General features: G+C 47.0%; 1 protein-coding gene across 2 annotated transcripts in view; it reads left to right on the top strand.

Annotated features, from left to right (window-relative positions):
• The window catches only part of NAV2 (neuron navigator 2), a 418,592-nt gene that overhangs the window by 118,682 nt on the left and 272,479 nt on the right, over positions 1 to 27,431 (top strand). For both annotated transcript variants that reach the window (XM_065937242.1, XM_065937241.1), the window contains exons 2-3: positions 12,694 to 12,811; positions 22,144 to 22,196. In XM_065937242.1, coding sequence (XP_065793314.1) covers positions 12,694 to 12,811; positions 22,144 to 22,196 — 171 coding nt within the window. The remainder of the gene's footprint in view (positions 1 to 12,693; positions 12,812 to 22,143; positions 22,197 to 27,431) is intronic.

Genomic DNA, 27,431 nt, shown 5'->3' with positions numbered 1-27,431 from the left:
TGAGTCAGTGATGCGATCCAATCATCTCATCCTCTGTCGCCCCTTTCTCCTTCTGCTCTCAATATTTCCCAGCAAGAGATGTGTGTAATACCGTTTCCCTCATCTGGGTATAATAGATGTAAGTCACCTTAAGCATTAAAAATAGTGAAATGTAGAAAGATAAATGGAAAGTGATGAGTTTTGAGTCTGACCACCTTTAAAAATTTAATTGTAAGTTTATATAATTTAATTTTAAAGTATATAAAAATACTACATACAGGTCAGAAAGCCTGAGTGAATCTGTGATGACATACAGTGGATCTGTGTTAACCTCGCGCCAGTGGCAGAGTGACGGATGGATTACAAAGGGTTGCAAGGAAATTCTTGGGGTTGGTGGAAATGTTTGTTGTCTTGACTGTAGTGATGGTTTCATGGGTCTGTATAGGTCAGAACTCATCAAATTGTACAGTTTAAATATACGCATGTCATTATATGTAAATTAAATCAGTAAAATTACACAAATAATTTTAAATTAAATTAATTTGAGATGAGATATTTTCTTTTTTCAAGATGTTTCATTTTCTAAGTTCAGCTTTATCATACAAAGTACATTTTTATTTGCTTCATGTATATTTTATTGTGATCTCATGGCTGATTTGACTGTATATTTTTAGATCCATGCAGGGCTGTATATTTAAGTTTGGGGATAACAAAAGGGATTTAACTTAAATTATCCTCACTTTCTTCAACTGTAAATTTAGAGTTAGATCGCTGGAGGTTCTTCTGTCACTGAAATTCTGTAGTTGTGATTATGGATGAATTAATTGGTCTCTTGGGATTCAGAATCACCTCATGAGACAGCACTGTAGTGGGAACAGGAATATCTACTGATGGAGATCAGGAATGTCGCATCATTTCCTATTCATCCTTTCAGACAATGTTTTGAATAAATTTCAAGCTAATCTGGTAATGCAAAGTTGGACAACCAGAAAACAGTGTGGCCCAAAGGTGAAACCTCAGTCTTTGGTATCTTACTTTTGATGCAATTGTAAATGCAATTGTTTTCTCAAATTTCTCTTTCTAATAGTTCCTTTTTCACTAATGGCTGGTTAACAATCAACTCACAGATTTCCTGAAAGTTTAACCAGTCATCTCTCCTGAGCTAGTGCAAGCCTGCTCTACCATGTTATGTGTGTGTGTCTCTTTTTAAATAGCACTTTAATATCCATGGTCAAGCGGGTCCTGCTGCTATGTTGCTGGAAGCTCTCAGAGGGAAGTATTCCTTACCAGTGCCCTTTCTATACCTCGTGCTAAGGCTGGTCTGAAACATACATGAAGCATCATCTTGACTTAAGGGGCTTTATGTTATAGGCAGTGAAGGAGAACAAATTCATTCATTCATCCCCTATATTCATCCGCCTGTCCGTCTGAACATTCTCCAGTCCACCCCTCCATTTCTCTTCCATCCATCCACCCACTGACCCTGCAGTAAATCTGTAAGTACTTCTTTATTGAGGTTCCTGTAATGAGTCAGGCATTGTGCTAGAGTTTCAGAGGTGTGGAGACCTTGTTCTCTACCCCCGGAGAAGACCCTGTTGGGCATGTGAATGGTTATAGGAGCCATGATGAAGACATGTGCAGAGTGCTTTTGGAGCCAGAGAAGAGGGAACAAAGAATTTCCTGATGGGAGTGAGACAGTGAGATGGGAATGGCTTTATAGGGACTGACACTTGACCGGGCTTGTAAGACCCCAAATAAGCATTTGCCAGGTGGTGGGGAAGAGATGGCACTGCTGGGGAGAGGATGGTGTGGGCAGAGGCACAAGGGCTGGGAGCTGGTACATGGGTATATTTAATTGTCGGTGCACTCGGAGTTCAGAGGAAGGAGAGAAGACCGGCAGTCAGGGCTGGTTTCTAGAAAAGAGGATCCTGCTAAACGGAGGGATATGGAAGGACACACCGGTCCAGAAAACCCACGAGTGGGGACTGAAGGTTAACATGGCAGAGCCCCTGTGTGAGTGGTGTACCAGAGGGATATATGGGCAGGGGGCATGGAGACAAGGCAGGAAAGGAAGCTCACATTTAAAGGTTCCATCTATGTGCCAGGCACTGTGCTAAGCCCTTTATAAACATTTTCATTTAGTTCTCACAGTAGTCCTCACAGTAGATAATCATTCCATATTACAGGTATAGAAACTGAGGCTCAGAAAGTGGTTTGCTCAAGTCACAAAGCGTTGGCACATTGTCCAAATATGTGAGGTCCCTTAGATCCAACATTTCACTTTATGCACTCAGCAATCCTGTGAAAAGTAAATGGAGACTCAGAGAGGTTAAGCAACCTGCCAGAAGTTGCCTAGGACTCCAAGGTAACTGGACCCAGTGGAGCCAAAATCCTGGGGAGCCTGTGCTTAGGAAGCCAAACTGAGGCATTCTGGCAGGACAGAGGGTGACTGAAAAACAATGGTCGGCATCCCCTTACCCGCAGGTGAGGGGGACTGTGCGGGCTTGGAAGACTGGAAGGAGGCTGATATTTAGAAGGTCATTTCATGACGAGACAGGAGAGAGGCCTGCATCTTTACCCAGGTTCTCGCCAGCCCCTCAGGTGTGGCCACCCTGCCAGCCAGCTCTCAAAAGCTCTTGCTGAGTTGGGGAACGCTCACTCTCCAAGAGTGTGCTCAGCAGCTCCCCCTGCCGGCAGCCCCTCCTCCTGCCTGGAGGGGCCTGGTTCCCATCACAGAGGTAGGGGAAGCACTTAAAGTATCTCTGATCAGTCCGTAACTAATGAACACAGGAAGGGAGAGAAAATACTCGAAGTTTCAAGTGGGCTATGACATTTGACTTTCTTGGAGATGCTAGACACCCTGGTCAGAAGTTACTCAGATCTTCTAAGGTTGGAGTGGGTGAGAGCGAGTACAGTGGGGGGTTTTATTTTGAAGCCTCTGGTGATAGGTCTTCATCCTTACGTGGCCTTGTTTGACTTTCCAGGGAGCCCCTTGGGAGATCTGGGTGCACATTTGAGGTGAGAGCTGATAGCCGTAGGACCAGGAGGCCTGGGTCAAATGGAGCATCGCCTTTAATTAGCTGTGTGACCCTGTGTATGTTTCTTAACCTTTTAGAGCCTCTGTTTTCCAGCCTGTAAAATGGGGATGAGTCATTTAGTCCACAGGTATTTAGTGAGTCCCTACTGTGTGCCAGGCACCATATTGCATGTTTTGGGAAAGTTCAGTGAATAAAACAAGATGAGAATTTCTGTTCTGCGGCTGTCTCTCCAGGGTGGGAAGATGTTGTAGATGACAGGTACACAACGCCTGGCACTCAGCAGGTTCTCACCAGCAGCCCGGCTCCCCTTGTGCGCAGGTGGTGGCGATCAGCCGGGAAATGAACGGGAAAGGACTGTGTGGCCTGTCCAGAGCGGTGCAGGGCAGAGCCCATCCCAGGAGGACGGGGCACAAGCAAGCCAGGGACATCCCAGGCATCAGAGGTGACTCAGCCTAAGGGGTGGGGTGAGCAGGCACCTGTGTGCTCCTCCTCGAGATCTCGCCAGTGCCTCCCAACACGTTTGCCAGCCTGGTGTATTTTTCTAGAGGCACAGTTTCAAAACCTCCGGAGTCGCTGTGCACGCCCACCTGTGACTGGTCGGTGTTCCCACAGACAATGCCACCATTGTGTGGCTGTAGGCCCTTCCCCCGAAGCCCTGGCTCACTTCAGGCTGGAGGAACTGGGCGACTTGACTCCCATCTGGATACAGCCCAGCGCTGGTAACCCCTGTCGTATTGGCCTTTCAATTTTTGTGATAGTGACACTGCTGTGATGTTGGCTTTGTGCTTTGGTGACGTGGGAAAGTGTCAGCCCCTCCTCTTGGGTCCGTTAGGCATTAGTGACAAGCAGCCAGCTCTGTTCCCAGGGGCAGGAGCCAGGGACACTGAGGTGGCTGTTGTGCAATGAGCCTTGCTCTCTCTGCCTGCTTTTCCCACGCAGCCGTGACACTCTCCCGTCTGTGGCCAGCAGTTCCTGCGTGGGCCTCTGAGGAGCTGTGTGGCCTCTTTAGGAGCCAGAGTCTCTGCTTTCAAAGGCTGCATTCTTGTGTATGAAATTGGGAAAGTCATTTCCCCTCTCAGCCTCTGTTTCCTCATCTGTAAAATGGGGGAGATGATGCCTGCCTCACAGTGAGTTGGGAACTAAAGGAATCCTCTGTCGGGCAAGTTCTCACAGTGCGTGGCATCGTCCCCATGGTATTACTGAGTGGCACCAACACGCTGTGTGCCCTTGCTATGCGCAGGGCATTATTAGATGACCTCTTTGCAGTCTCACAAGAACCTGAATAGGGGGTTGATCCATTTTACAGATGAGGAAATGGAGGCCCAGCTATAGTTTAAGGAACTTGCCCGTGATAACTCTTGCGCGAAGTGGTTGAGGCATGTCTGAAACATAAGCAGTCTGACTCTAAAAGGTGCTCTCTTTTATCAACTCACTGTAGAATTTGGCTGATGGTAGTTAGCATCCTATACAAGAGCGAGATCTAGTATAGGCAGCTGCTCCGGTAGAGTTTGCTCAATGCACTGTGGCATGTATGTGGCTCTGAGCACCTTATCTTGACTTGATATCATTCAGGGGTAAAGCAGAAAGAAAGGTGTTGTGGAGGTGGGGGAGGGGAGGCGGTGGAAATTCAAATTAGTGATAAGCCCTACCCCTCCTCTACTAACTTGCTGTGTATGTGTTGACACGTGTGTGTGTGTTGACACATGTGTGTATCCCTTTGGAACAAGAGTATACCTGTGGGTTGGTGTCAGGGGGCATCTTTGGTGGTTGTGCAGACAAGTAGGTTAGAAATCTCTTTAAGAAAATTGAAGATATCAAGGGAACATCTCATGCAAGGATGGTCATGATAAAGGACAGAAGCAGTAAGGACCTAAGAAGCAAAAGAGATGAAGAAGCAGTGGCAAGAATACACAGAAGAACTATACAAGAAAGGTCATCAAGAGCCGGATAACCACTCTGGTATGATCACTTACCTAGAGCCAGACAGACATCCTGGAGTGTGAAGTCACGTGGGCCTTAGGGAGCATGCATCACGACGAACAAAGCTAGTGGAGGTGACAGAATTCCAGAGGAGTCATTTAAAATCCTTAAGAAAATGGTGTTATTAAAGTGTTGCACTCAGTATGTCAGCAAATTTGGAAAACTCAGCAGTGGCGAGAGGTTACTGCCAGTTAGAAAGGGGGAAAACCAGCAGTGGGCTCCTCCCTCTGCCTGCTACTGTCTTCTGGGTCCAGACAGGGATATGTACTCCTTGGTATAAACAAGTTCCTGTGAATCAGGTTCCAGAATGTATATTGAGCGCGGGGACTGGCAGTACCATTCGGCACATGCTTGGGTTGGAGATACAGACCCTGGTCACATCTTGGTGCTCCAGGATCTCAGCTTTCTAGCAGCCTCACTGTCTAGAGACCAGCTAAGAGTCAAGAGGCTTTCCCTTATGACCCTCGGAGCCCCAGAGGGGTACCACGAAAGTCTGCACGCTTAGATGTGTTCTCCTCAGTGGAAAAGTACCATCAAGGCCCTGGCTTGAATGGCACTTCTTTTACTCTGCACCCAATTTTAAAGGACTCTGGGGTCTTAAAGACAGTCCAGTAATTCTGCAGCCTTACAAGCATCCTTGAATGCATCAAAATGCTGTTCATAGTGATATCCATGGGTCATCAAGAAAACATGGAATTAGGTTAATTTAAAAAGCATGAATCATGATCATCTTGGGAAAGAGTTCCAGTGGCATAGTTAAAAACAGTGGCTTTCAAAAGAGGAAGCTCTCAGCAATTTAGAATGACATACTCCCGTGAAACTTACATTAATTTGAATATGAATGTGTGTGTGTGTGTGTGTGTGTGTGTGTGCATGCTAAGTCGCTTCAGTCGTGTCCGACTCTTTGCGGCCCCATGGACCATAGCCCATCAGGCTCCTCTCTCCATGGGATTCGCTAGTCAAGAATACTGGAGTGGGTAGCCATTCCCTTCTCCACTTGAACATGAGTAACAATTATGTATTCAATGTTATGCTCCAGACGCTGTGTTAACCACTGACATACATGCTCTCATTGTGTCTGTAAGGCAGACCTGCATATCACCATTATGTAAGTGAGGGCCCCCCTGACTCACCGTGGGCCACCTGGCTGGATGGCAAAGATGTGGATGGAGGAGTCGCTGCCCTCCAGGGTGAGTAGGTAGTAAGAATCAAGGGCACCAAGCAGAACTGGATTCTTCCTTTGAGAAAACAGGGAGCAGCCCCAGTGTTTGGGCTCAGCCCTGGCTGTACTCTGTGGCCTTGAGCCAAAGATTGGCTGCTCTGGGCTCCCTGTCTTTTTCCAGCATATAGGGCTGGGGCATCATTTGCCCATTTGAATGTTTATTTCAAGGCAGTGATTTTAATCAAGGCAGGGTCTACCTTGAGAGAGGATATCTTAAACTCTGATGGGGAGAGTGGGAACATGGGAAGAAGCCACCAGCTAATAACTTCAGGCCCCTCACTTCACCCCAGGCGGTTGACATGATCTGTGGACATGTGAGCACACCACACCTGTGGGCTAGGTAACCAGACTTCTTGCTAGATGCCAGGGATGCAGAAGTGAATGTGTTAACTAGCTTTGCCCTTAATAACAAATGGTGTATTTTGATTTTCTTAAAACTGTGACTAATTGAATAATCGTTCTTTGTGTATTCAGGTGCTGGGTGGACACTGCACTATTGTTGCAATGTCATTTTTGTACTTCGGGACAATCAGAACTAAGCCGTTTTAACCACACACTGCACAGTCATGGAAACGATATGGTGTTGAAGATATCCCTGAAGTCTATAGTGAGACCTTGAATGGAGGCCAGACAATAGGTCCTCTTTGCAACTGATTGGCCGGAAACCACCTCAGATGCTATTAATAAATGACTAGTGTATCTTGAATCTCCACTCTGGCATTTCCTGCTAAGAGATTCATTTGCACCCTTTTCCTCCTGTGACTGCTGTGCTAATTCTGTCTGCTGCCTTTTGGATCCATCAGGCAGCCCAACATGTTGGTCTGGACTTAAGAGTTGTTAGGGCAACGACTTTAGGTGCAGTTATTTTATAGAATTTGGGGAGGTTTCTTCCTTCTGATGCTATCCATCCCCCTTCACTGGAGAGCTAATTGCAATATAAACTTGGCACCTTCCCCATGGGTTTAACAACAGTGCAATTTTTATCACTTTTCTTGTTACAACTAATAATCGGGTTCTTTACTTCACTTGATCTGTCAAGACTTTCCCTCTTTGATTTCAGACTGTTTGATACGAAATGAGGTGGAGTTGTAAGCAAACAAATGACACACTCCTTGAAACCCTGTCAAGGCTCATAAAGTGAATCAAAATGAATTCGCTCTCAGCTGCCATTGTCTTCCTTCCCCTTTTTTCTTTTCGAGCTTTGACAGAACTCCTTTCCCTCACCAAGTTCTTCTGTAGCACCGATGAGGTCTCCTGCCAGAGCTGGTGGGGAGAGTGATGAACTCAGTGAGATGAGTCAGAGTGGGAAAGACTCCTGCGGATACTGGTGGGAGATGCTTCTAGAGCCTGTTCCTCTAGAATTTTTACTCTGGAATGATGTGATAATTTGGAGTTGGGTGTGGTGATGATGATTTTACTCTTTGCCAGAACTGTGCGGTTCTTTGCCTTGCCCATTTCTACTGAAAGTCCACCCATCAGGGATTGGTGGGCTCCAGGGAGCCCGCCTGGAGCAGCAGCAGTTCTAAGTCTCTAGAACCCTGGGGAAGGAGAGGTTCTGGAGAAGTTGATTTTGGATGCCTGAGGCTCAGAGAGGATGCCCTGCATGCCGTAGCTCTTGCTTAATATTTCAGACACACTGTGTTCCATTTTTTGTTGAGTTTCTGAACCTGATGAAGTCCTTAATGACTAAGGATGTTGTGAGTTTATTTTCCAAAGATACTTCTAGGAAGAATGGTAGTTATTGCATGGGCTACTGAAACAGTAATTGAGGGGGAGGGCCCTGACCTTTGTCAGTGCTTAGCATGACCCATGAAAACTGTATTTCTTAAAATAAATCTAGGCATTTCCCTGTGACTCATTTCTTCAGAAAGTTGAGAGCTAGGGAGGGGAAACTCCAGATAAATTAATGATTCTTGTTTGGGTCCTGATTAGTGAGCTTGCACTATGGAGTGATTTATTTTCTCTATTCCTTCCTCTTTTCAATCAGTAAAGAGACTTGAGATCCTGGTTTGAGTATTTGCTGAGAGCTCACATTAAGTCACCAATGTAATCAGTTTCTCAAGGATTTGCCCTTTTGCTGTCTGTTCAGTCCAACTCCACAACCACTTGACAAGCCCCTGCTGTGCCCCCTTCTTGAGAGGCACGTCTGGTCCCAGAGATGGGCAGGACACCATCTTTGCCCCCAACCTGCGAGTAGGGGTGAGGTGATGGTGCCAGTGTATAGGTTCCCTGCTTCGTATGCAGCTTTGGATGCAGTCGGGAAATCCAAGAGTGAACTTCATGGAGGACCAGCCTAGGAATGGAGTTCTGCTGGGTGGTCCTGGTGGAGGCCCTCAGGTGGGTGGGGTGCCAGGAGTTCAGACATGGGGGAAGTGTGAGGTCCAGTTTCCCTGGGGTGATAATAATTGTAATTATTCCTGAGCATTTGTTCAGTGTAGGCATGTTAATCATTCAGTGCCTATGACACAGACTGGCTACTTTTTTCTGTAAAGAACCGGACAGTAAATATTTGAGGATTTGTGGGCCAAAAGTCTGTATCACAATTATTCAGCTGTGCCCTTGTGGCATGAAAGCAGCTACAGATGGCAAATGGATGTGGCTGGGTTCCCGTAGCGTTTTGTTTACAGAAGCAGGTGGCCCATTGGGTTTGGCCTGCGTACAGTTGGCCGGTCCCTGGCCTTATTGTATATTTGGTATGATCCCCATTTTATGGAGGATAAAACTGAGGTACAGAGAGGTGAACAGAAATTCACTTGCCAAGGGCCAGCTTGACTTGGCCAGTGCCCAAGCCCACGCTCTTAACTTTCACACGCACCACCTCCCAAGGTCGGACACTAGCTGGGGAAGAGCGGGTGGGTGTGAAGACTTGCCTTGAGCCGCAGTGTGAAAAGTCTGTCTTTAGTTCAGTGGGGAGCCATTGATGAGTTTTGGAGCAGGTGACAGGATTAGAGGTGTGCTCTTGGAGCATGAAGTTGGCAGTGGTGTGTAGGTAGATTCAAGTTGGGAGAAGAAGAGCTCTTGTCTTACACAGCTTTGAGTAGAGAGGGTCACCTCTCTGGCAGAGCCATTGCTGACCACTGTAGAATTAAGTTCTCCCTGGTATACCAGATACCTGCGTGGCCTCACCAGGACTCCACAGTGTGTGTGTGTAGGTACCCCTGGACTTGCTGAAAGAAGCTTGCTTAACCTTGGTTTCCTGCTGATTTGTGCTGACACGTGGAGGGCTGGCTTTAGACAGAGTATGTCTATTTTAAAATACCCTTAATCACCTAGCAAGGGAATAAGTGGAGGAACCTGAGTTGCTGCCCACTCAGTGGTGTTCTTGCCCATGGCCTGTTCTCACCTCAGCTGGCGGTTGTGGGGAAGATGGCCTTAAGCTTTGGGATGTTCTCTTGGTCTCTGGCAACCCACCTCAGTGTTCGTGCCTGGAGAATCCCAGGGACGGAGGAGCCTGGTGGGCCACCATCTGTTGGGTCGCACAGAGTCGGACACGACCGAAGCGACCTAGCAGCAGCAGCTTGGTCCCTCAGACCCTCAGCTGGTAGGATCCCTCCAGGGCTTGAGACATCCCTGGGGGTGTATCTCCTGCTTGGGGGTGGATGCCTCGCTCTCCATTCCAGCCTGGCTGGTTTCTGGCCTGCTTGTCTTTTCCCATCTACCCTGGCTTGTGATTGCAGAGGGAGTGCTCCAGACTCTTGAAATTGTACCTTGTGGCAAAAGAAAAGGGGAGTGCGTCCTTGAGTCATTTGTGTCCTGGAGGTTCCGGGTAGAGGCTGTGGCTGGTTTTCTTCTGGCCCATTTTATAATGCTGGGATTCACCTTTCTCATAATACCTTTTATTTACTGGACCCTTAGCAAGTCTCAGATTCTGTGTTCTTTATGTATATGGACTTGTTTCACCCTCATAGTCACCTGATGATGGGTAGGTATTATTATTTCCCTCATGAGCACACCCAGGCCAAAGGTCACAGGTGTACTAGGCAGCCTGGCAGCTAATGTTTAAAGCTGTCTGCTCATGCCCAAGCCCTCCTCATGACCACCCTCTGCCTCTGCTTCCCGAGCCCCATGTGGGTCAGGCCAGGGCCTTCCAGATGGTGCTTCACTGAGTTCTTTCACAACCACCTTCTGAAGTAGGTCTGGCTGTGCCCATTTTACAGCTGGATAAACTGAAGCCCAGGAAAGTCAAGTGACAGCAAGGGGTCGATTTGGAGCTTTTATCTGTATGTAAGCAATTCTTTCAGTGTGAACATAACTGAATCGAGGAATGAGTCTCCTCAGTAGGAGGGTGTCGTGGAGGGGGTGAGTGATTTGAATAATTTATACTCATTCAGAGAAGCAGTGTTGAGTACATCTAAGGGATTCTAGAGCCAGTCAGCCTGGATTCAAATTCTGGGCTCTGCCACTTCCAGGTGACCTTGGACAAGTTCCTTTACCTCCCTGCATTTCAACTTTCTCTTCTGAAGTGTGGACGCATTACTAGCATCTATCACACAGAATGAGGAAGCAATGAGTTAATAATATGTGTTAAGTGTTTGTACTAGCGTGGGGCGTGTATTAGGGTCTGTGTTAGTTGTTACTCAGCTCCTACTCTGTATAAGCCACTATTTTAAAAAAATATGTTGTACCACTCCTCATAAGAACTGACAAGTACACAGTATTGATCGCATATTGCAGATAGGAAAACCTCGGCTCAGAGAGTTAAGGTGCTCAGCCGAGGTCAGACACCCACTCCTCCACACCTGCACATCAAGAAGTTCTAATGTGCCTCGTGCTGTTGGAGATTCTGGGGCTACATCATTGAACAAAACTACCCCAAACCCCCACCCTGGGGAGCCTCCAGAGTTGGGACTTGAATCCTGGTCTTTCTTTTCTTTTGAATGTTGTTCCCCTTCCCTGTCTCCCTCTTAACAGTTTCATCCAGTGATCGTTGACCTTTCAGACTGGCCATTGTGAAGACCAAGATGATGCTCCACTTCCTTAGATTTCTCAGGGTTTGTGAAATTGAAAAATGATCTTGCTGTACTAAACTTTTGATCTGACAACTCGGGAGTCTTGAGGGAAGAAAGTAATGGACAGGAGTTTTCTGTTCTCAGCTCTTGATGAAGTAGAAAGGGCACATCTGCTTTGTCCACTCTTGAGATGAGTCCTTCACTGGTCCCTGTTGGAGTGGTCAGAGGTGCCCCTCCCTGGAAGGGCCCTGCTTTGCAAGTCCAGGCCCTGGCCCTTGAACCCACATTTTGGGAGTTTTGAAGGGCAGCACCCCATGGTGTGAGACTCCTCTGATGAGCGTGGTGTGGGGAAGAAGAGGATGGAGGGAGGGCTGGGGCAGGGGTAGGGTTTCCGCTGTGAGTCACCCAAGATCTCAGAGCCGGCCGGCTGATGCAGCTGCGTGATGGGCTTCATCGTTTCGGTGGAAACCTCTCATGGGTTAGTACATGAGCTGCAGCCGCTGACATGGCCCAGCCGAGATGGGACACTTCTCTTTCTGAGCAGCCATATGTTCATATCCCTCCTGGAGGTGGGGGGGGGGGAAAGGTTCTGATAGAAACCTTTATGTTCCCCAACAAATTCATAAGTCCACATAGGAAACTTAGCCCACAGAACTGATGAGGAGGTTTTCAGTTCTGTTTTCAGCTTGTGTCATTGTGGGAGACAGTTTTCAGGCGAGAGTCTTCCTGGTTTGTCAGCCTGTTGGAAGAAAATACTCTTTGCGCCTGGGCTCTGTGACTAGGTGGGGCGGGTCTGTGTGTCCCCCAGAAGGGTCTGCTTTCCTGATCCCGTGGCAGCCCAGCCTTTTGCTGTGTTCACCAACGCAGTGCTTAAATGTGTTGGAATTTGCTGGGGTTTTTATTTTGTTGTTGTTGTTGCTGTTCACAGGATCCCAACAGTGAAAATGATGCTGGGCTTTTAAATTAAGCTGATTAAATTTGAGATGATTGTGAGGCCATTAATAACTCCACTCACACAAGAGTAATTGAAGGGCTCTGTGTTTTGGTACTTGGCTCCCTTACAAGGGACCCAAGCTCCTGAGAACTCCTTTCCCTGAAATGGCCCATGAAAAGATTGCCTGATGGGTGGTAACCTCCCCATCCGTTTTCTCAATAAAGAGAAAAAGATGGGCCGGGGCCGGGTCTGGCGGTGGGGTGGGGGAGACCGCGCCTGCATTTAGAGCCTCAGCCTCTCACAGACGTCTGGTGCAGACTGTTTAGTTCCGTGTGCCCTGTCCCATTCAGACCTCTGCATGTTTTGAGGCTTTCTTTAGCTTTCTCCTGAGCCTTTGACAGCAGATCTCTCAATAGGTGAAAGCCCGGCTCTGGCCAGCTGAATGCCCCACAGGCATAATGCACTGCATGTTAATGGGGAGGGCTGGCCCCAGACAGCTCGCCGGCGGGACTGTGGCTCCTATGCTGGCCCTGCAGCTGCTGAAATGGGATCTGACGGGGTTCCTAAAGTTGCCCGTGTGCTTTCTTGCAGATCTACACGGACTGGGCCAATCACTATCTAGCCAAATCGGGCCACAAGCGTCTCATTAAGGATCTCCAGCAAGATGTGACGGACGGCGTCCTCCTGGCCCAGATTATCCAGGTTGTAGGTAAGAGCAGATTTGACCTCAGCGGGGTGGGGTGGAGGGGGGATGGGGTCCACCAGGGGTCGAGTCTGGTGAGTGGGGATGGAACCCTGACATCATCTAAAAAGGCAGTGTTTGTGTCCTGTGTGCTGACAGTTTATTTGACTCTGTTTTGTGCTGGAGGAGGCTGGGTACCAGCTCGTTTTGCCTGATAAGATCACCTACAGGGCAATCTCATCTTGATTTCTCCAGAAAGAAAGACTGGCCATGGCTGGGGGGAAATGCTTGTGGTTTATGGAGGGGCTCTCTGTCCCCCTTCTTCCCTCCTATCATCTTTCTGGCTCTCTCATTGTCCCCGCCTCCCCTGCCCCGATGATGTGCTTTTTTGTGAATTATTCTGGAAAGATTTCCAGGAAAAGAAAAGGCAATATGAGGCTGGTTCTTCCTTGCGAACTTTAATTGAGTCTGAGAAATCAAAGGCTCAGTCTCTGCAGAGGGCTGGTTCTGGTTTTAATACTGGGGGCAGGGAACTGGGGCAGCGGGTTTTTTAATGCCTTGGCCGTGTGCTGGAGGAGAAGAGGAGTTATTCTGGGCAGGCACGTGGGCGGAGGCTGTGCACAGCTTTGCCTTGGGTCTTCGGGGAAGCACCCCAGTGGTCCTGCCTGAGAACTTGGAGCCGACCGTGGAGGCGGGAGGTCAATTAGATGGCATTAGGCTGATTGTTGTCGCTGGCAGCCTCAGCAGCCAACTCATGCCAAGGGAGAAGAAAGAAGAAAAAGGACAGAAGCCCCAGCCCCTCAGGCGTGTTGTTATGGAAAAGTTGCTTATCCTTCAAGTATGAGAGGCAGCCGTGTCTAGTTGTAGCTCTGCTCACGTCTGTGGAGATCATACCTAAAAATGCAGGCAAGTTGGCCTAAGGTGAAACTTTCAGAGTGCCATTTAGAGAGAAAGATGCTTCCTTGCTGTCCTAAGATTGGCTGAAGACCAGCTTCCATTGGTCCTTCTTTTTCTCTCTTTCCTGTGTTAGTTTGCTGTTGCTATATAACAGACTGTCACAAATGTAATGATGTAAAAGAAAGTCTGTTCACTACCTCACAATTTCTGTGCATCGGGGTGCACACACAGCTTAGCTGGGTGACTGCAAGGCCAGAGTCAAGGTGCTGGCCAGGGTGGAGTTCTCATCTGGAGTTGACTGGATAGAGGGGGTCAAGCTTGCTCAGACTGTTGAGGCCACCCCCATCTCCTAGAAGATGCTCTCAGTTCTTTGAGACAGGGGTCTCTGAACATGGACTCTGCTACCTGTTTCCCTGTCTTTAAAATGGGCACACGGAATTCCCTTGTGGTCCAGTGGTTAGGACTCTGTGATTCTACTGCAGGGAGCATGAGTACAATCCTTGGTTGGGGAACTAAGATCCCGAATACTACATGGTGCAGCCAAAGGAGGAAAAATGATTTTAAAAAAGCAATTAAAACAAGTGAAATAAAATAGGCACAGCCATGCCTGCTTTGGGGCTTCCCTGGTAGCTCAGTTGGTAAAGAATCTGCCTGCAATGCAGGAGACCCCAGTTCAATTCCTGGGTCAGGAAGATTCACTGGAGAAGGGATAGGCTACCTGCTCCAGTATTCTTGGGCTTCCTTTGTGGCTCAGCTGGTAAAGAATCTGCCTGCATTGTGGGAGACCTGGGTTCGATCCCTGGGTTGGAAAGATCCCCTGGAGAAGGGAAAGGCTACCCACTCCAGTATTCTGGCCTGGAGAATTCCATGGACTGTATAGTCCATGAGGTTGCAAAGAGTCAGACATGACTGAGCAACTTTCAGTTTCATGCCTGCTTTGTCTGATCTTGTGGCAATCTTGGGAAGTGTACAGTAGGCATCAGATGTGAAATGAGCTTGGATACTCTGAAGTGTTTCTGGATAGCTCTTGGTAGCCTCTGCCTCGAAAGGTATGTGTGGAAAGATGAAGAGGCCTTAGAATCAATGTCAGAGTGTGTCATGATAGATTGGTTATGTCTGTCGGGTCCCAGAGTTGGTGAACATGTATGGCAAACTTACTAAGCATAGTGCTATGGAAATACAGGCTACCACAGTTTTTATCATTGCTCAGGAGGGTGCTTCCCTTAATCTATTCTGATGAGATGAACTCCCAAGACGGTGACCTCTCTGAGCCTGAGCTACTAGTCTGTGATTTCAAAGGCTCAAGTTAGTACCACCAATTCCCAAAATTGGATTCCTCGAGGCTCCATCTTGTGCCGAACAGAAGTCCAGTGGTTACAGTTGCCCTTTGCCTGGAGACCTCCTACTCATTCTTGAAAAGTCAGTTTCCCTCTGATCCCCTTCCTAGCTCCCTCCCAGACAGAGCTGGAGGGGACCCTCCTCTATCATCCCACTGACCACTGCCTTGGGCCTGGCCCTCCATAGGTCTGGCTCTGAGTCATCTTCCTTTTTGGGTTCACAGCACTGAAAGTGGTGTCTGGTGTGCAGTGATGTTCACAAGAAGTTGAGTTGATTAGTTTAAGGATGAGAATGTTGCTCACTGCAGCCGTCGCTTCCCTAAGCCTGCGTTGGATTGTTTCCTACAGGTGGCCTGAATATCTCCCCTTCTCAGCGTGTAGTATCCTCCTGAGTGTTCCTCTCAACTGTATGTCACCCTCCTCCTTTCCAGGATGGCGCTGCAACTCTAAGGTTTGGAAAGGATCTTTTAAAAGCCTCAACCTGATGTATGAATTGGTTCTAGGAAAAGTAGTCAGCAGGCTGTATTAAATGCTTCTTAGGATGGGCAACTAACTACCTCCACAGCTAGTTCTAATGATGGAGAGTTAGAATTTTTAAAAGCTCTTCTTTCATGAAGTCAAAATCTGCCCTTTGATGGTAGTATCTCCCTGCAAGTACTGGTTCTACACTCCAGGGCTATAAGGAGCAATCTCATCTGAGACAACTAGAGCATCAATGTAACTGAGGACCATTGTGTATTATACCTATGGAATAAAATAGGAGTATACAAATCTATATGCTGATAGGTAAATAAATAGATGATATATCAATGGAAGAGAAGAGAGGACTCAGCTGAACAGGAGAATGCTGACTGATGAATGCAGAAGGAGTTGCAGCTGTGATGGTAAACATTAGTTAAGGCAAGAATCATCAATGGATGCTGAAATCTAGGGGAGAATACTGGATGGAGAGCAGCTATGTACATAGTCTCAAAGTGGCTCTTCACTGATGGTGTATTCACTGCAAAGGGAAACATAGTTACCACATGGGAGAATCAGGTGTCATGACCAGGTGATCAAACTATGAGAAGCAGCTGGATGTCATGTGCTTCCTGATAGGGTACCTTGAAAAGAATGCAACATCATTTCATGTTGTATTGCACTCAGGGGTTGGAAAGCCTGAAACTCATCATGAGGACTCTCAGAGAAACCCAAATTATGGAACATTCTATTGAAAAAAAAAAAACCTGAATTGTTCCAAAATGTCAGTGCTGTGAAAGACAAAAAAATATGGCTGAGAAATTGTTTAAGAAGAAAGGACAATAAAGAGACACGACAGCTCAATGCGCTTCGTCATGCTGGACTGGATCCCATTCAGGGGAATGAAACACTATAAAGGATATTTTTGAGTCAATTGACTAAGTTGGAATATTGGAATTAGAGCAATGTTAGATTTTCTGAAATTTAACATTGTACCACGAAATAATATCTTTGTCCTTTGGAAGTACACACCAAAAAGAAGTGATATGACCCATGGAGCCTGCACTAGGGCTTCCCCGGTGTGTGTGTTAGTCAGTCACTTCGGTTGTGTGCGACTCTCTGCAACCCCTTGGACGAGAGCTCTCCTACAGAGCAAAGGGGATGGAACAGATGTGTGGATGTTGCTCTGCCTTTCCCCATGAGTGTGGGGCCCTCCCTACGGCCCCAGGCTCCAGGGGAAATTGCCACTGAAAAATGACCTCCAGTGTAGCCCGCCAGGCTCCTCTGTCCATGGAATTCTCCAGGCAAGAAAACTGGAGTGGGTAGTCATTCCCTTCTCCAGGGGATCTTGGAGAAGATCCCTTCTCCAGGGGATCAACCCAGGGATCAAACTGGGGTCTTATGCACTGCAGGCAGATTCTTTACTGTCTGAGCCGCCAGGGCTTCCCAGATGGCTTAGATGGTAAAGAATGCCTGCTGATGCAGGAGACACAATGGATGTGGGTTTGATCCCTGGGGAGATCTCCTGGAGTAGAAAATGGCAACCCACTCCAGATTTCTTGCCTAGAAAATTCCATGGACAGAGGAGCCTGGTGAGCTCCAGTCCACAGGGTTGCAAAGGAGTCAGACACAACTGAGCCTACACTAAAATAATTCAGAAAAAATAATGTCTACCGATAGAAAGAGGGTGTGAGAGAGGAAGGGAGAAGATGAGAATGGATGATGTGTGGACATTCTCTGTACTGTTCCTGTAACTTTTCTGAAGGTTCGAAGTTATTTTAAAATAGTTGGAAAGAACTCATCTGAATGAAGGTCCATCAAAACTTACAGGCAGAGAGATTGTCCTTTTAAGTCACAACCACTTCCTAGATCTGGGAGGGAGGAAGATTGTGCATAATGATAAAGGGCTCATGTGCTGTGAGGCCTGACCCATGATTGGGAAAGGAGATGCTGGGTTAGCAAGGAGGGAATCAAGGAACATTTCCTCAAGGAATTTATCTGTAAACCAAGACCTCAGACTGGGAGTTAGTTGGGTGAAGTGGTCAGAGAGGGCTTTCCTGGTAGAGGGAATAGTGTGCAGAGACACTGGAGGGTAGAGAGCCAGAGATAACAAGGCAAATAAGGCAAGGTACAGGGCTAACCCAGGAACAAAGCCAGTGGTTGAATACTTGACGTTCAGATTGGGGCATCTAACCATCTTCGCAGCTAGTTCTAATGATGGAGAGTTGGAATCCTTTGAAAGCTAAGATGTCTTATGTGAAGGAAAACCCTAAATGCTCTTCACAGATGCTACTCCTCACTAAGTCTTCATTGAGCCCGGATAGGTCCTAGGCTCTAGCCTTCTGTTTATCCATCCACCGTCTTCCCAGATAGTGGGATAACTTGGGACCCACGCTCTTGCGTCACTGCCGTCTGCCCAGTGGGCAGAACACGAACCTTGTTCTGCCGCCTCTTGGTGCCCTTGCTCTGGTGACTGAGGCTTAAGTGTCTGTGTTCAGCCTCTTATTAGTATGATTATCTTCTTGAGTCCTGAGCTGCCCGAAGCCGGCAGTTGCCTGCCAGCCCATCAACGGGCCATGTCTGTGAGTTATTAGAAAGGTTTACGAGGCCAGGATCAACAGCGTGAATCAAGAGGGAGAGACAGGCCTCCCTCCCTCTGCTTACATTGCTGTCACTCAGGGAGGATGCCAGAAGGGGTTAGAGTGAGCGAAGAAGAGAAGGGGGCGGGAGGAAGAGAGGACAGAGGAGAGAGAGGGGGCGGGAAACAGGGTAAACAAGAGAGGCTTGGAGAGAAGGAGGAAGCCAAGACAGAGAGGAAGAGATTCCCATTGGGGGTGACGAGGGCTGATAGCAGCTCATTCTCTCCTACTCTTTGGGCTGCCTCTGAGCACAACCAGGAAATTCACACAACCCCTGGGACTCTACTTTCTTTTGACGACCTGCTACCATGGCATGACCTTGGGTAAGTCATATGCCTTTCAGTGAGGGCAGGCAGTTTCTCTTTCTGGACACGCAGCATGGCCAACTGTACTGCACGTACTTAGGTGCCAAGCATAGATGCTTGGGCTTTTGAAATGCTCTGAACTCTTCCCAGGAGGTCTGTTGAGAAGTGACAAGCTTGATTCAATACTTCTTAAAGCACATTGATGCTTTCCAATGACTAACTTGTCACCTTGCGTGCAGATAGGTCCGCACATTAGAGTTTGCTGGAATGAATACCACTGCCAGTTTTAATGACTTTAATGAGGACTTTACGGGACATGACTTTGCTTCTTTGGTTTTCTATTTTGGGGCTGTAGCCCCAAAGACCTCCTACCCCAAGTTAGTAAATTCAGCTCTGAAGACCAAGCTCTTCTTACCAGCAGAATGAGAGCTTCTATTATTGCTTTAAGTATTTATGACAACCACAGAAATTCTTGATGGGCTTCTCTGGTGGGTGGCTCAGCTGGTAAAGAATCTACCTGCAATGCCGGAGAGCTGGGTTCCATCCCTGGGTTGGGACGGTCCGTTGGGGAGGGGAAAGGCTACCCACTCTAGTATTCTGGCCTGGAGACTTCCACGGACTGTATAGTCCATGGGGTCGAAAAGATTTGGACTTGACTAAGCAACTTCCACAGTTTCACTTTCACAGAAATTCTTGAGAATTTAAGTTAAAGGAGAGGTATTTATATTACATGAAATTGGTAACTAGGAGGTCCAAACTTTTTTGCCTCTTTATTAAGCATTTGTTTTGAGTTTGGGTTGAGTCATTTGATCTCTTCCCATGTCTTCTTTAGGGGGTTATAAATAGGCTCCACCCCACTGATTTATTTTGAATATTATAAAAGGGCAGCTTTAGCCTAATAGGAGCCCAATGAACTCAATGAATACCTGACTGTGGTTTAAGTGACAGACCATGGAAAGGAACTACAGGGATAATTAGACTCAATCCCTTGGTTTCATTTATCCAGAAGGTATATAAATGATCTTTAAAATGATTTCTCAGGATTACAGCTATCCATCCTTCACTTTAATGAGCATCAATGAGCTGGGTATTGATCGGAACCCAATGACTTATGACTTTGGCCATCACAAGTATCCAATTGGAAGATACCGGGAGTGGCCTTGTTTCTCAAAAGCCATATATTTATTCTTCCAGTATTGTATATCAAAATCCAAGGTCAGAGTGCTAGCCTGCCATAATTTCCAATGTATGAAGGAGTGCCAGGTGTCAAGGATCTTTCTTTTTTTTTCCACCTTCAGGACATACATTTATATATGCACAAGTGAAAGGGCAGCTGCCTCAGAATAGGCAGTAAAACTTTGATTCAGTGAAATATAAGAACAGTCCTTATTTTCCCTCAACAAATATATGTTGAGTGGCTACTATGTGTCAGGCATTACATTAGGCTCTGGGGTTATAGTAGAAAACAAAGCAAATGAAAGTCCTTGGTTTTGTGGAACTTACATGCTAGTGATACCTTCTGGCTGATTGTATTTTCTGGTGAACTGAATAACAAATACCTGTGAGTCATTCCATTCATTGGGCATCTTTTATGTGCTTTTTAAAGGCTTTATGGCACCTCTTTGGGGAGTAGGGAAAAGCAGGTAGAAAAAGCTTCCTAAAATGCCTATCCCAGTGTTCTTAAGAGTTGAGAAAACTCAAGTGGCTCCTGGAAGACCGAAGTCTTCCCAGATGGGTCATAGGCTTGAATGTCTATTACTCTGAGAAAATTCTAAAGAAGGGGTAGATGAGGCTGAGTGTATACTAACCAGCCTGTCTCTGGTAGTTGGATTTTTAAATAATGTCCTGCCACTAGCTTGCTTTCTTATTTTTCATTTCTCTCTCAAGGTAGAAATGCTGGAGGAAAAAATAAACCCAATGGAGGTAACAGTGAACTATATTTAAGTACAGATGTTCTAAAACCTTAGTGTCATGGGAAACTGTTTCTGTTATCCTTTTCAGATTCTTTTTTTTATGTCTTTTCATGGAAGTTTTAGATGTTAGTCATTAAAATCAGATGTGATATATATATAATTTTGCAAGCACTTACTGAACTGTAAGGATACAAGTGTGAAAAACAAAATCTACCTGTCTGCATAGCTGGGGGAGGCTAGAAAAGGAGTTGCACATTAGGTGGCTAAAAGCAATACAGAGGCAGTTTCCAGGGTGCTGGGAGACCAAAGAGACCTAGTCGGCCTTATCTTTCGAGAGTGGTGACATGTAAGGGGATGTGGGATTGGGAAGAAATCTTAAAAAGTCTTCAGAGAAGGCAAATCTGTAGTCCTTTACTGTGAAGTTCTAGCTTGGTTTCTGGGTTAAACTCGGAGAGATCAAAAAGGAAAATTTTATTTTATATATTTTTACATAGATGATAAAGAATATGTATAATTGGGTTAATGATTGCTACCATACAAAGAGGGCTTCCCAGGTGGCTCAGAGGTAAAGAATTCAACTCTCAATGCAGGAGACCTGGGTTCGATCCCTGGGTCGGGAAGATCCCCCAGAGAAGGAAATGTCAACCCACTCCAGTATTCCTGCCTGAGAAATGCCGTGGACAAAGAGGAGCCTGGTGGGCAGCAGTCCATGGGTCGCAAAGAGTCAGACACAACTGAGCAACTAAACAGCAGCCATACATAGAAGTCTCACTGTGTGCTAGGTACTGCACTAAGCCTTTTACTGGCATCATATAATCTTCTTTTCACAGCTCCTCCTGTAAAGTACGTAGTATTAGCTCAATTTTGCAGATGAGCCAACTCAATTTTATAGGTGAGGCAGTGCAACAGAGAAGTTGTGTTACATGGCTAAGATCACACAGCTCAGAAGCTGTAGAGTTGGGCTTCAAACTGGGGTATCTTTGCCTCCAAGCCACTATACCTACTGCCTTTCTTGTAGCACTGCAGTTGCAAACTCAGATGCCCTAGGCAATATCTTACAAGGGTTCCTTTATACTGAGGATGAAATACATTCACTATGGGCACCTGGGCCTTTCTTCCTTGTTTTTATTTGATTTCCAGCTTATGCAATTCAGTCTCTTTCCATCACTTCTCTAAGTAGGTCGGCGCTCTTTTGACTTCAATAGAGTATGTTCCAGATTTAATCTGGACTCACTAAATGGCACGGGTGTGTCATTTTTAAAGTCTCACTCTCTTGTTTTTCCATTGGGAATAGGATCCCAATGGGAATAAGATCCACTTTGGGAATACTATCGGGACAGGCAAAAGCAACCTTAATATTTCTGGCTAAAAATGGAGTGAGATGCTACCATCTGTGGCTTTTGTCCCCAGGAACTGCACTGTGACTACATGGCTCTCACTCTGAAGCACCCCATCTTTTGTGGGGAAGTTGTGGTTGCCTTTTCAGACCCTAGCGCACAGTCACAGCTCAGTTCATTTCCCAGTGTGCAAACATTTCCACCCTGCCCCATCACTCCAAGACTGTCGCCAGTGCAGTTGTCTCTGCCTTAGATGACAGCGACCTTGCCCCAGCTGTCCCTGGAGGACAACAGCTCGATGAGTTAAGTCCTGAAGATTGCTAGAAGCGTCTCAGTATTTCACATGCCTGTGCTGGTTGGACAAACCCCAGAATGGGCCTTAGGATTTGCTTGGCCTCAAGGGTCCTGAACATCACTGCTTGCGGTGTCTGTGATGATTATTTGTTTTTCTGACCCGTGTTTCTTTTTTCAGCAAATGAGAAGATCGAAGACATCAATGGCTGTCCAAAGAACAGATCGCAAATGGTAAGTGATACATGAGCAGTGAGTGTCTGTGTTAGCTTAGTAAGACCCGCCTCTAAATGATAGTGACTGTCTTGAAAACTTTCACACCATGAGCTTTACTCTGGGGGATTATATTAATAAACTAACAGCCATTTCCAAATAGCCATGGTTTGTCTCTCTGACATTTGTTGGCGTTTACTGAAAAATAACTGTGATTTTTATGTAGGTCGTGAGACAAGGAAAATGAAATACTGTCCTTGCTCTTAGAAACAAGTTATGCAGAACTGGTGCAAACATATCCTTGTTTAGAACTTGGGCCACTAGGACTCTTTGCTTTTTTCTCAAGGACCTACAACCATTTCTGTTTGTGTGTGGTGCTGGGGCACAGACGGAGTGATGGTATCATATGACCCAGAAACTGGGGCATGTGTTCTGATTACCTTTAAAGGTTAGAATGATGTGAAATCAGAACTGTGACAGGCAGTGTGAAATGTTTGATCGCATCCATACCAAGCACAACGTGACCATGACAAGTGACATTCCCTCTGGTGTGATATGCTACGCTCTGATATTATAGCTTTAAAAAATCTTTTGAAATCTATTTTATTCTTGTTTCATGTTCTACACATAAATCTCTGACTTAAAATTCATGATCACTGTTGAGTTCAGAGACCATTGAATGGTGATACTCTGAGTACTCAAGTTTTTCCCTTTGCAGTGCTTTTCAAATGTATTTCAAAAAAAAAAAAAAAAAAAAAAACACTGTATTCACAAAAGTCTTTTAAGATGACACTGTGATACTTGTTTAAAACATGAAGGTGGCAACTGAAGGACAACTTTTTTTTTTTTTCTGGATCTTAATTTGCTTCCAGAAATCTTAAAAACAAACAAAAAAAAGACATAATTTGTTTTTCTAACCTCACCCTGCTCCCGTTGAGTGAGCACGATTGGATAGTTTCATTCCAGAATACACTGAAGTGATTGGCATTCCTTGGGTTTACTTTTCTGAATTGTTATCCCAGTGAGTGGACCGATAGCCTTTCCAGTCAACCTTTTTTTTTTTTTCCGCACACACAGAGTTTCTTGTTATAAAGAGGAGTGATTGTCCCTGGCGGGGGTGGAGGGAAGGGCTGTCATTTTTCATGTTAAATTCTAAAACAAGTTTCTCTTTTTCTGTTGTTCTACTGGAGACTGTGCTTCTTCTTGTTTGACCCAGAGAGCAGCCAGTCCTCACGTAGGAAAGTCCCCGTGCAGACATCTCATGGCTGTTTTGTCTTGTGGGAAAGCTTGGCTGCTATTTTTGCTAAAGCTACTGCAGCTGTCTGGTGTATTAATAATTGAGAAAATTTGGAAGATAGACGACTTAATTTTAGTGCAGGCATTTTACATATGCAGTCATAGCATTACATGAAAGAGATGTAGTTATTTCCTTCTGGGATAGAAATGGATATGGATGCCTTTGTTCCAGTCCTTTATAATGCAGATGTAGACCTGACAGGTGAACGTAGTGAACCTTTTCTTGTGTGTGGTACATCTGTATTTTCTGTCCCTTCTAGTTGCGATGTTTGTTGTTAAAGTCTACTTTGAAGCTTAAGAGGTAATACCCATCACCTCGGATTCTTCTGTGCCAACTTAGTAAATATGTATCAATGCCGCATGGCACCAACAGTTTTGTGGTTTCTCTATAACTCTTTCAGCTATGGAAGTCTTGGGATTTTTTTCTTTTCATGGACTATCGGTTTTGTTTTTTTTTTTTTTAGAACACTGGAATATGAAATTCTAAAATTGTCTCTGATAATTAGTTCCAGTTTAGAGGCGGGGCGGCAGACCAAGTCTGGTGGTGAAAGTGGCAGAGGATAGCTCAGCAGACAGGATGCGAGTCCAGGGAATCGTCAGCACCTCTGCCACAGTCCCTCCGTCTTGTGGGAAGTGAGGAAGATGAGGATAAGGGCTACAGGGACCCTGTCCTTGCACCTACATCACAGACAGTGACAGATCCCGCAGGCAGCACTCGCTTCGGGCACACGGCCCGCGCTGCTTACACACAAGCACGGGTGTTGTTCCGGCCGGTAGGACGCTGTGTGTCCACCCGTGTGGGTGCGTGCATCCTGTTCATGGGAAGCATCACTGGGGGATATAGCAGAGTGGACGAGCCACCATTTCTAGATTCCTAGAAGGCCAGGCTCCCAGTTAGCGCAGTCGGTGATAAAGATTTGCTGTTGGCTAGATGTTGCCTATTTGGAGGAGACCAGAAGGCACTGCATACGGAGAGCCTTGTGTTAACTAAAGGAAGGTGACACGGTGAGGGGAGGTTTGGGGAGCGTTCCTGCCACGAAGGTAGCTGTGACTCCGTGGAGCTAATGTTCTCCCACCCTAAGGGAGCAGAGCGTCTTCAGGGGCCTTAAATAACGGAGACAGAAACAGGTTTGCTTCAGAGCAGGGGGAATGGGTGCTATTTTAGTTTTCAAAGTGAAAGTGAAGTCGATCAGTCATGTCTGACTCTTTGCAACCGCATGGACTGTAGCCTACCAGGCTCCTCTGTCAATGGGATTTTCCAATCAAGAATACTGGAGTGGGTTGCCATCTCCTTCAGTTTTCAAGGGGCAAATTATTTCATTAACTAATCGGTGGGCGGGCACGAGAGCTTCGATTTTGCAGTTGGGCCACCTCCTCTTCTTCTCCATATTCCCTTCCTCCTGACCCCACCAGGCTACCCGGCGCTCCACTCTTGAACTCCTGCCCTCCAGGCTCGGCTTCAAGTTCTGCTGTCTCCCCAGAGAATGTGGAAGCGAAAGTGCACAGCTGTGGCCTATGGTCTAGAGAATGCCAGGGGGCCTTGGTGCATAAACATTGTGGGTGTGACACTGCGTGCTTTTAGCCCGTCAGTCAGCCGAGGCTCACCAATGCCAGGCACTGGGCTAGGCCTCCTGAGTGCCCAGGTGAAGGAGATGGGATCCCTGTCCTCAGGGAGCTCAGTGATGAGTGGGCAGGAGACCAGAGAACAATTTGAACACTAGTATAGTGCAGCTGTTCCCATAGACATCTATGCATGGCACATGGGGGCACCGTTCCACTCCCCGACAAGGGGAGCTTTAGGAATGACTGCCCAGGGGTGAGTCTTGAAAGGTGAGAGGGTTCACCATGGGGAATAAGGAGTGGAAGAGGATTCCTTTTTCTGGCTGTTCACTTGAGGGTGTCATGGGCCCTGCAGAGGCAGGTTTTGCAGCCTTTGCTCGGGGATGCTACCACGTGCCATCAGCTCTGTCTGGTGAGACTCTTCTGGGCTTTTACCAAGTTCAGCCCTCTGTCCTGTTGTGTCTGAGGCGACGGATGGGGCCTGGAAGAGCCCAAACTAAGACGAACCCATAGACATGGCGGTCTTTTCAGGCCTGGACCAAATCTTCTGTAGTCATCGTCACTCCCCAGGTGACAGTGTTTCAGGGAATAGCTCCATCTGACCTGGAGTGAAGTTTTCTAAAGGAAAATACCCATGGTAATCAACCCCTGTGGATGGAAGTTCAGCCGTGGGGTGTGGGGAGTGGTGGTTAATATCAGCTCTCACATGCATCCGTGCAGTGCTTTAAGACCTTTCACACTCACAGGAAAGCATATCACTTCCCACTTCTTTGTAGAGACCCTGGTGCCGGGAGCAGAGGGCTGTCCTCAGAGACAGGCAGAGCCAGGGCCATCGGTATCTCCTGTCACTGTCAGAGCTCTCCTAAAACAGGGCTGCGTCTGCAAGCAAGATGCAGGGAGCATGATGGTGGCTTCCCTTTCCCGAGCGAGCCCAGCCTGTGTTGAAGGAGTCCTTTGCTCTCTTTCAGTCTGACCCAGATGCTTTGGGGGCCAAATCCTCGGAGATGGAGCTGTAGAAACAACACTCCACCCCCCACCACCCCACCCCTCAATCCATCCATTTGGCCCTTAAATAGGTTTGTGTCTGTGCGTCAGAGCTGGTTGAAATGTTTTGTCTGTTTAGCATTGCCATGGCAACCCTTGGGGCATCTTTTTGGCTTTCAAGTGGTGTGCTGAGCGGAGTTCTGTGTGTGTTTGGAAGGAGAAACATTGCTTGGAGCGCAGCCAGCCGGCGCTGGGTCTGCCAGAGCCTCGCGCCTTGAACCCACTGTACTCCAAGACTCTGCCTCACTTTGGAGCCCAGGAGAGGACGCCACAGGGGGTGACTTTCTGTTTTCATCATTATTATTTTAAGTAGTTTGGCTTTGTGTTGTTGATTCAGAGAGGTGCAAAGTTAGCAAAGCTGCGGGTCCTCTCAGGCCCTTTCAGTGGAAAGTCCCGGCCTGTTTTTCCCTTTGGCTCTGGCCTGGGGTCATCTGGGGCCTCCCAGTCCTGCCTTGCCCGCTCACCTCCTCCTGGGCCCTCGGGGAGTCTGGCCCTCTTCCCTCAGCCCTTCTAGACCTAGGGCCTGCCTGGGCTTGGAAACCAGATAGGCCACCTTCCGATTCCTTCTCTGCTGTCTGTGGCCTTGAGCTAGTTATTTAACCTCTGGAAGCCTCTATTTCCTGTTCTTTAAAGTGGGCTTGATAATAATACGAACCTCATAAAGTTTTTGTGAGGACTAACGAGGCCGTGAAAGTGATGATAATAGATGACAGCAATAACAGTGGAAATAAACTCTAAGGCCCATGAGAGTGTTTGCAGTGCGCCAGGCTCCTAAGCGCTTCACAGATACCCTCCCAGCAGCCCTCTGTGGTGGGTGACCTCATTGCCCCCGTTCTCCTGAGCACCTGGTCAGCACTCAGTCAAGGGTGTTTCTCCAGTCATGATGATGCTATTAGTCCTTCATGAGCAGGGGGACAGAAACCCTTTAGGAAATCGGAGATCTACTGGCCCTGTCCTTCCTGGATCACTCACGCCCTCGGATTTTGCATACGGTGTAAGCCACTCAAGGATCACAAAGGCCTCTGGGGTTCCACAGACCCCACATTTGATGACCCTGCTGCTTAGGGCACAGGTCTGCTCCTCACCCTGTCCTTTCAGGCCCCTGTGGACAAAAGTCAGCACCTAAGTTCCCAAAACAAAAGGAATTTGCCCCTAACTCACTCCAATTTTCTTGACTGGAGAATTCCATGAACAGAGGAGCCTGGGGGACTGCAGTCCATGGGGTCGCACAGAGTCGGACACTATTGAGCAACTAATTTATTTACAGAAGGATAGCATGTTGGCTTTCAAACTTCTGTTCCATAAGCAGAACCCCTCCCATTCCCCCCAAAATAAAATGATATGTGGTACCCCACG

Source organism: Muntiacus reevesi, chromosome 5 (genome assembly GCF_963930625.1).
Source record: "Muntiacus reevesi chromosome 5, mMunRee1.1, whole genome shotgun sequence".
NCBI classification, from domain to species: domain Eukaryota; kingdom Metazoa; phylum Chordata; class Mammalia; order Artiodactyla; family Cervidae; genus Muntiacus; species Muntiacus reevesi.
Note: the sequence above shows the minus strand (reverse complement) of the source record. Positions and strands in the feature narration are given on the sequence as shown.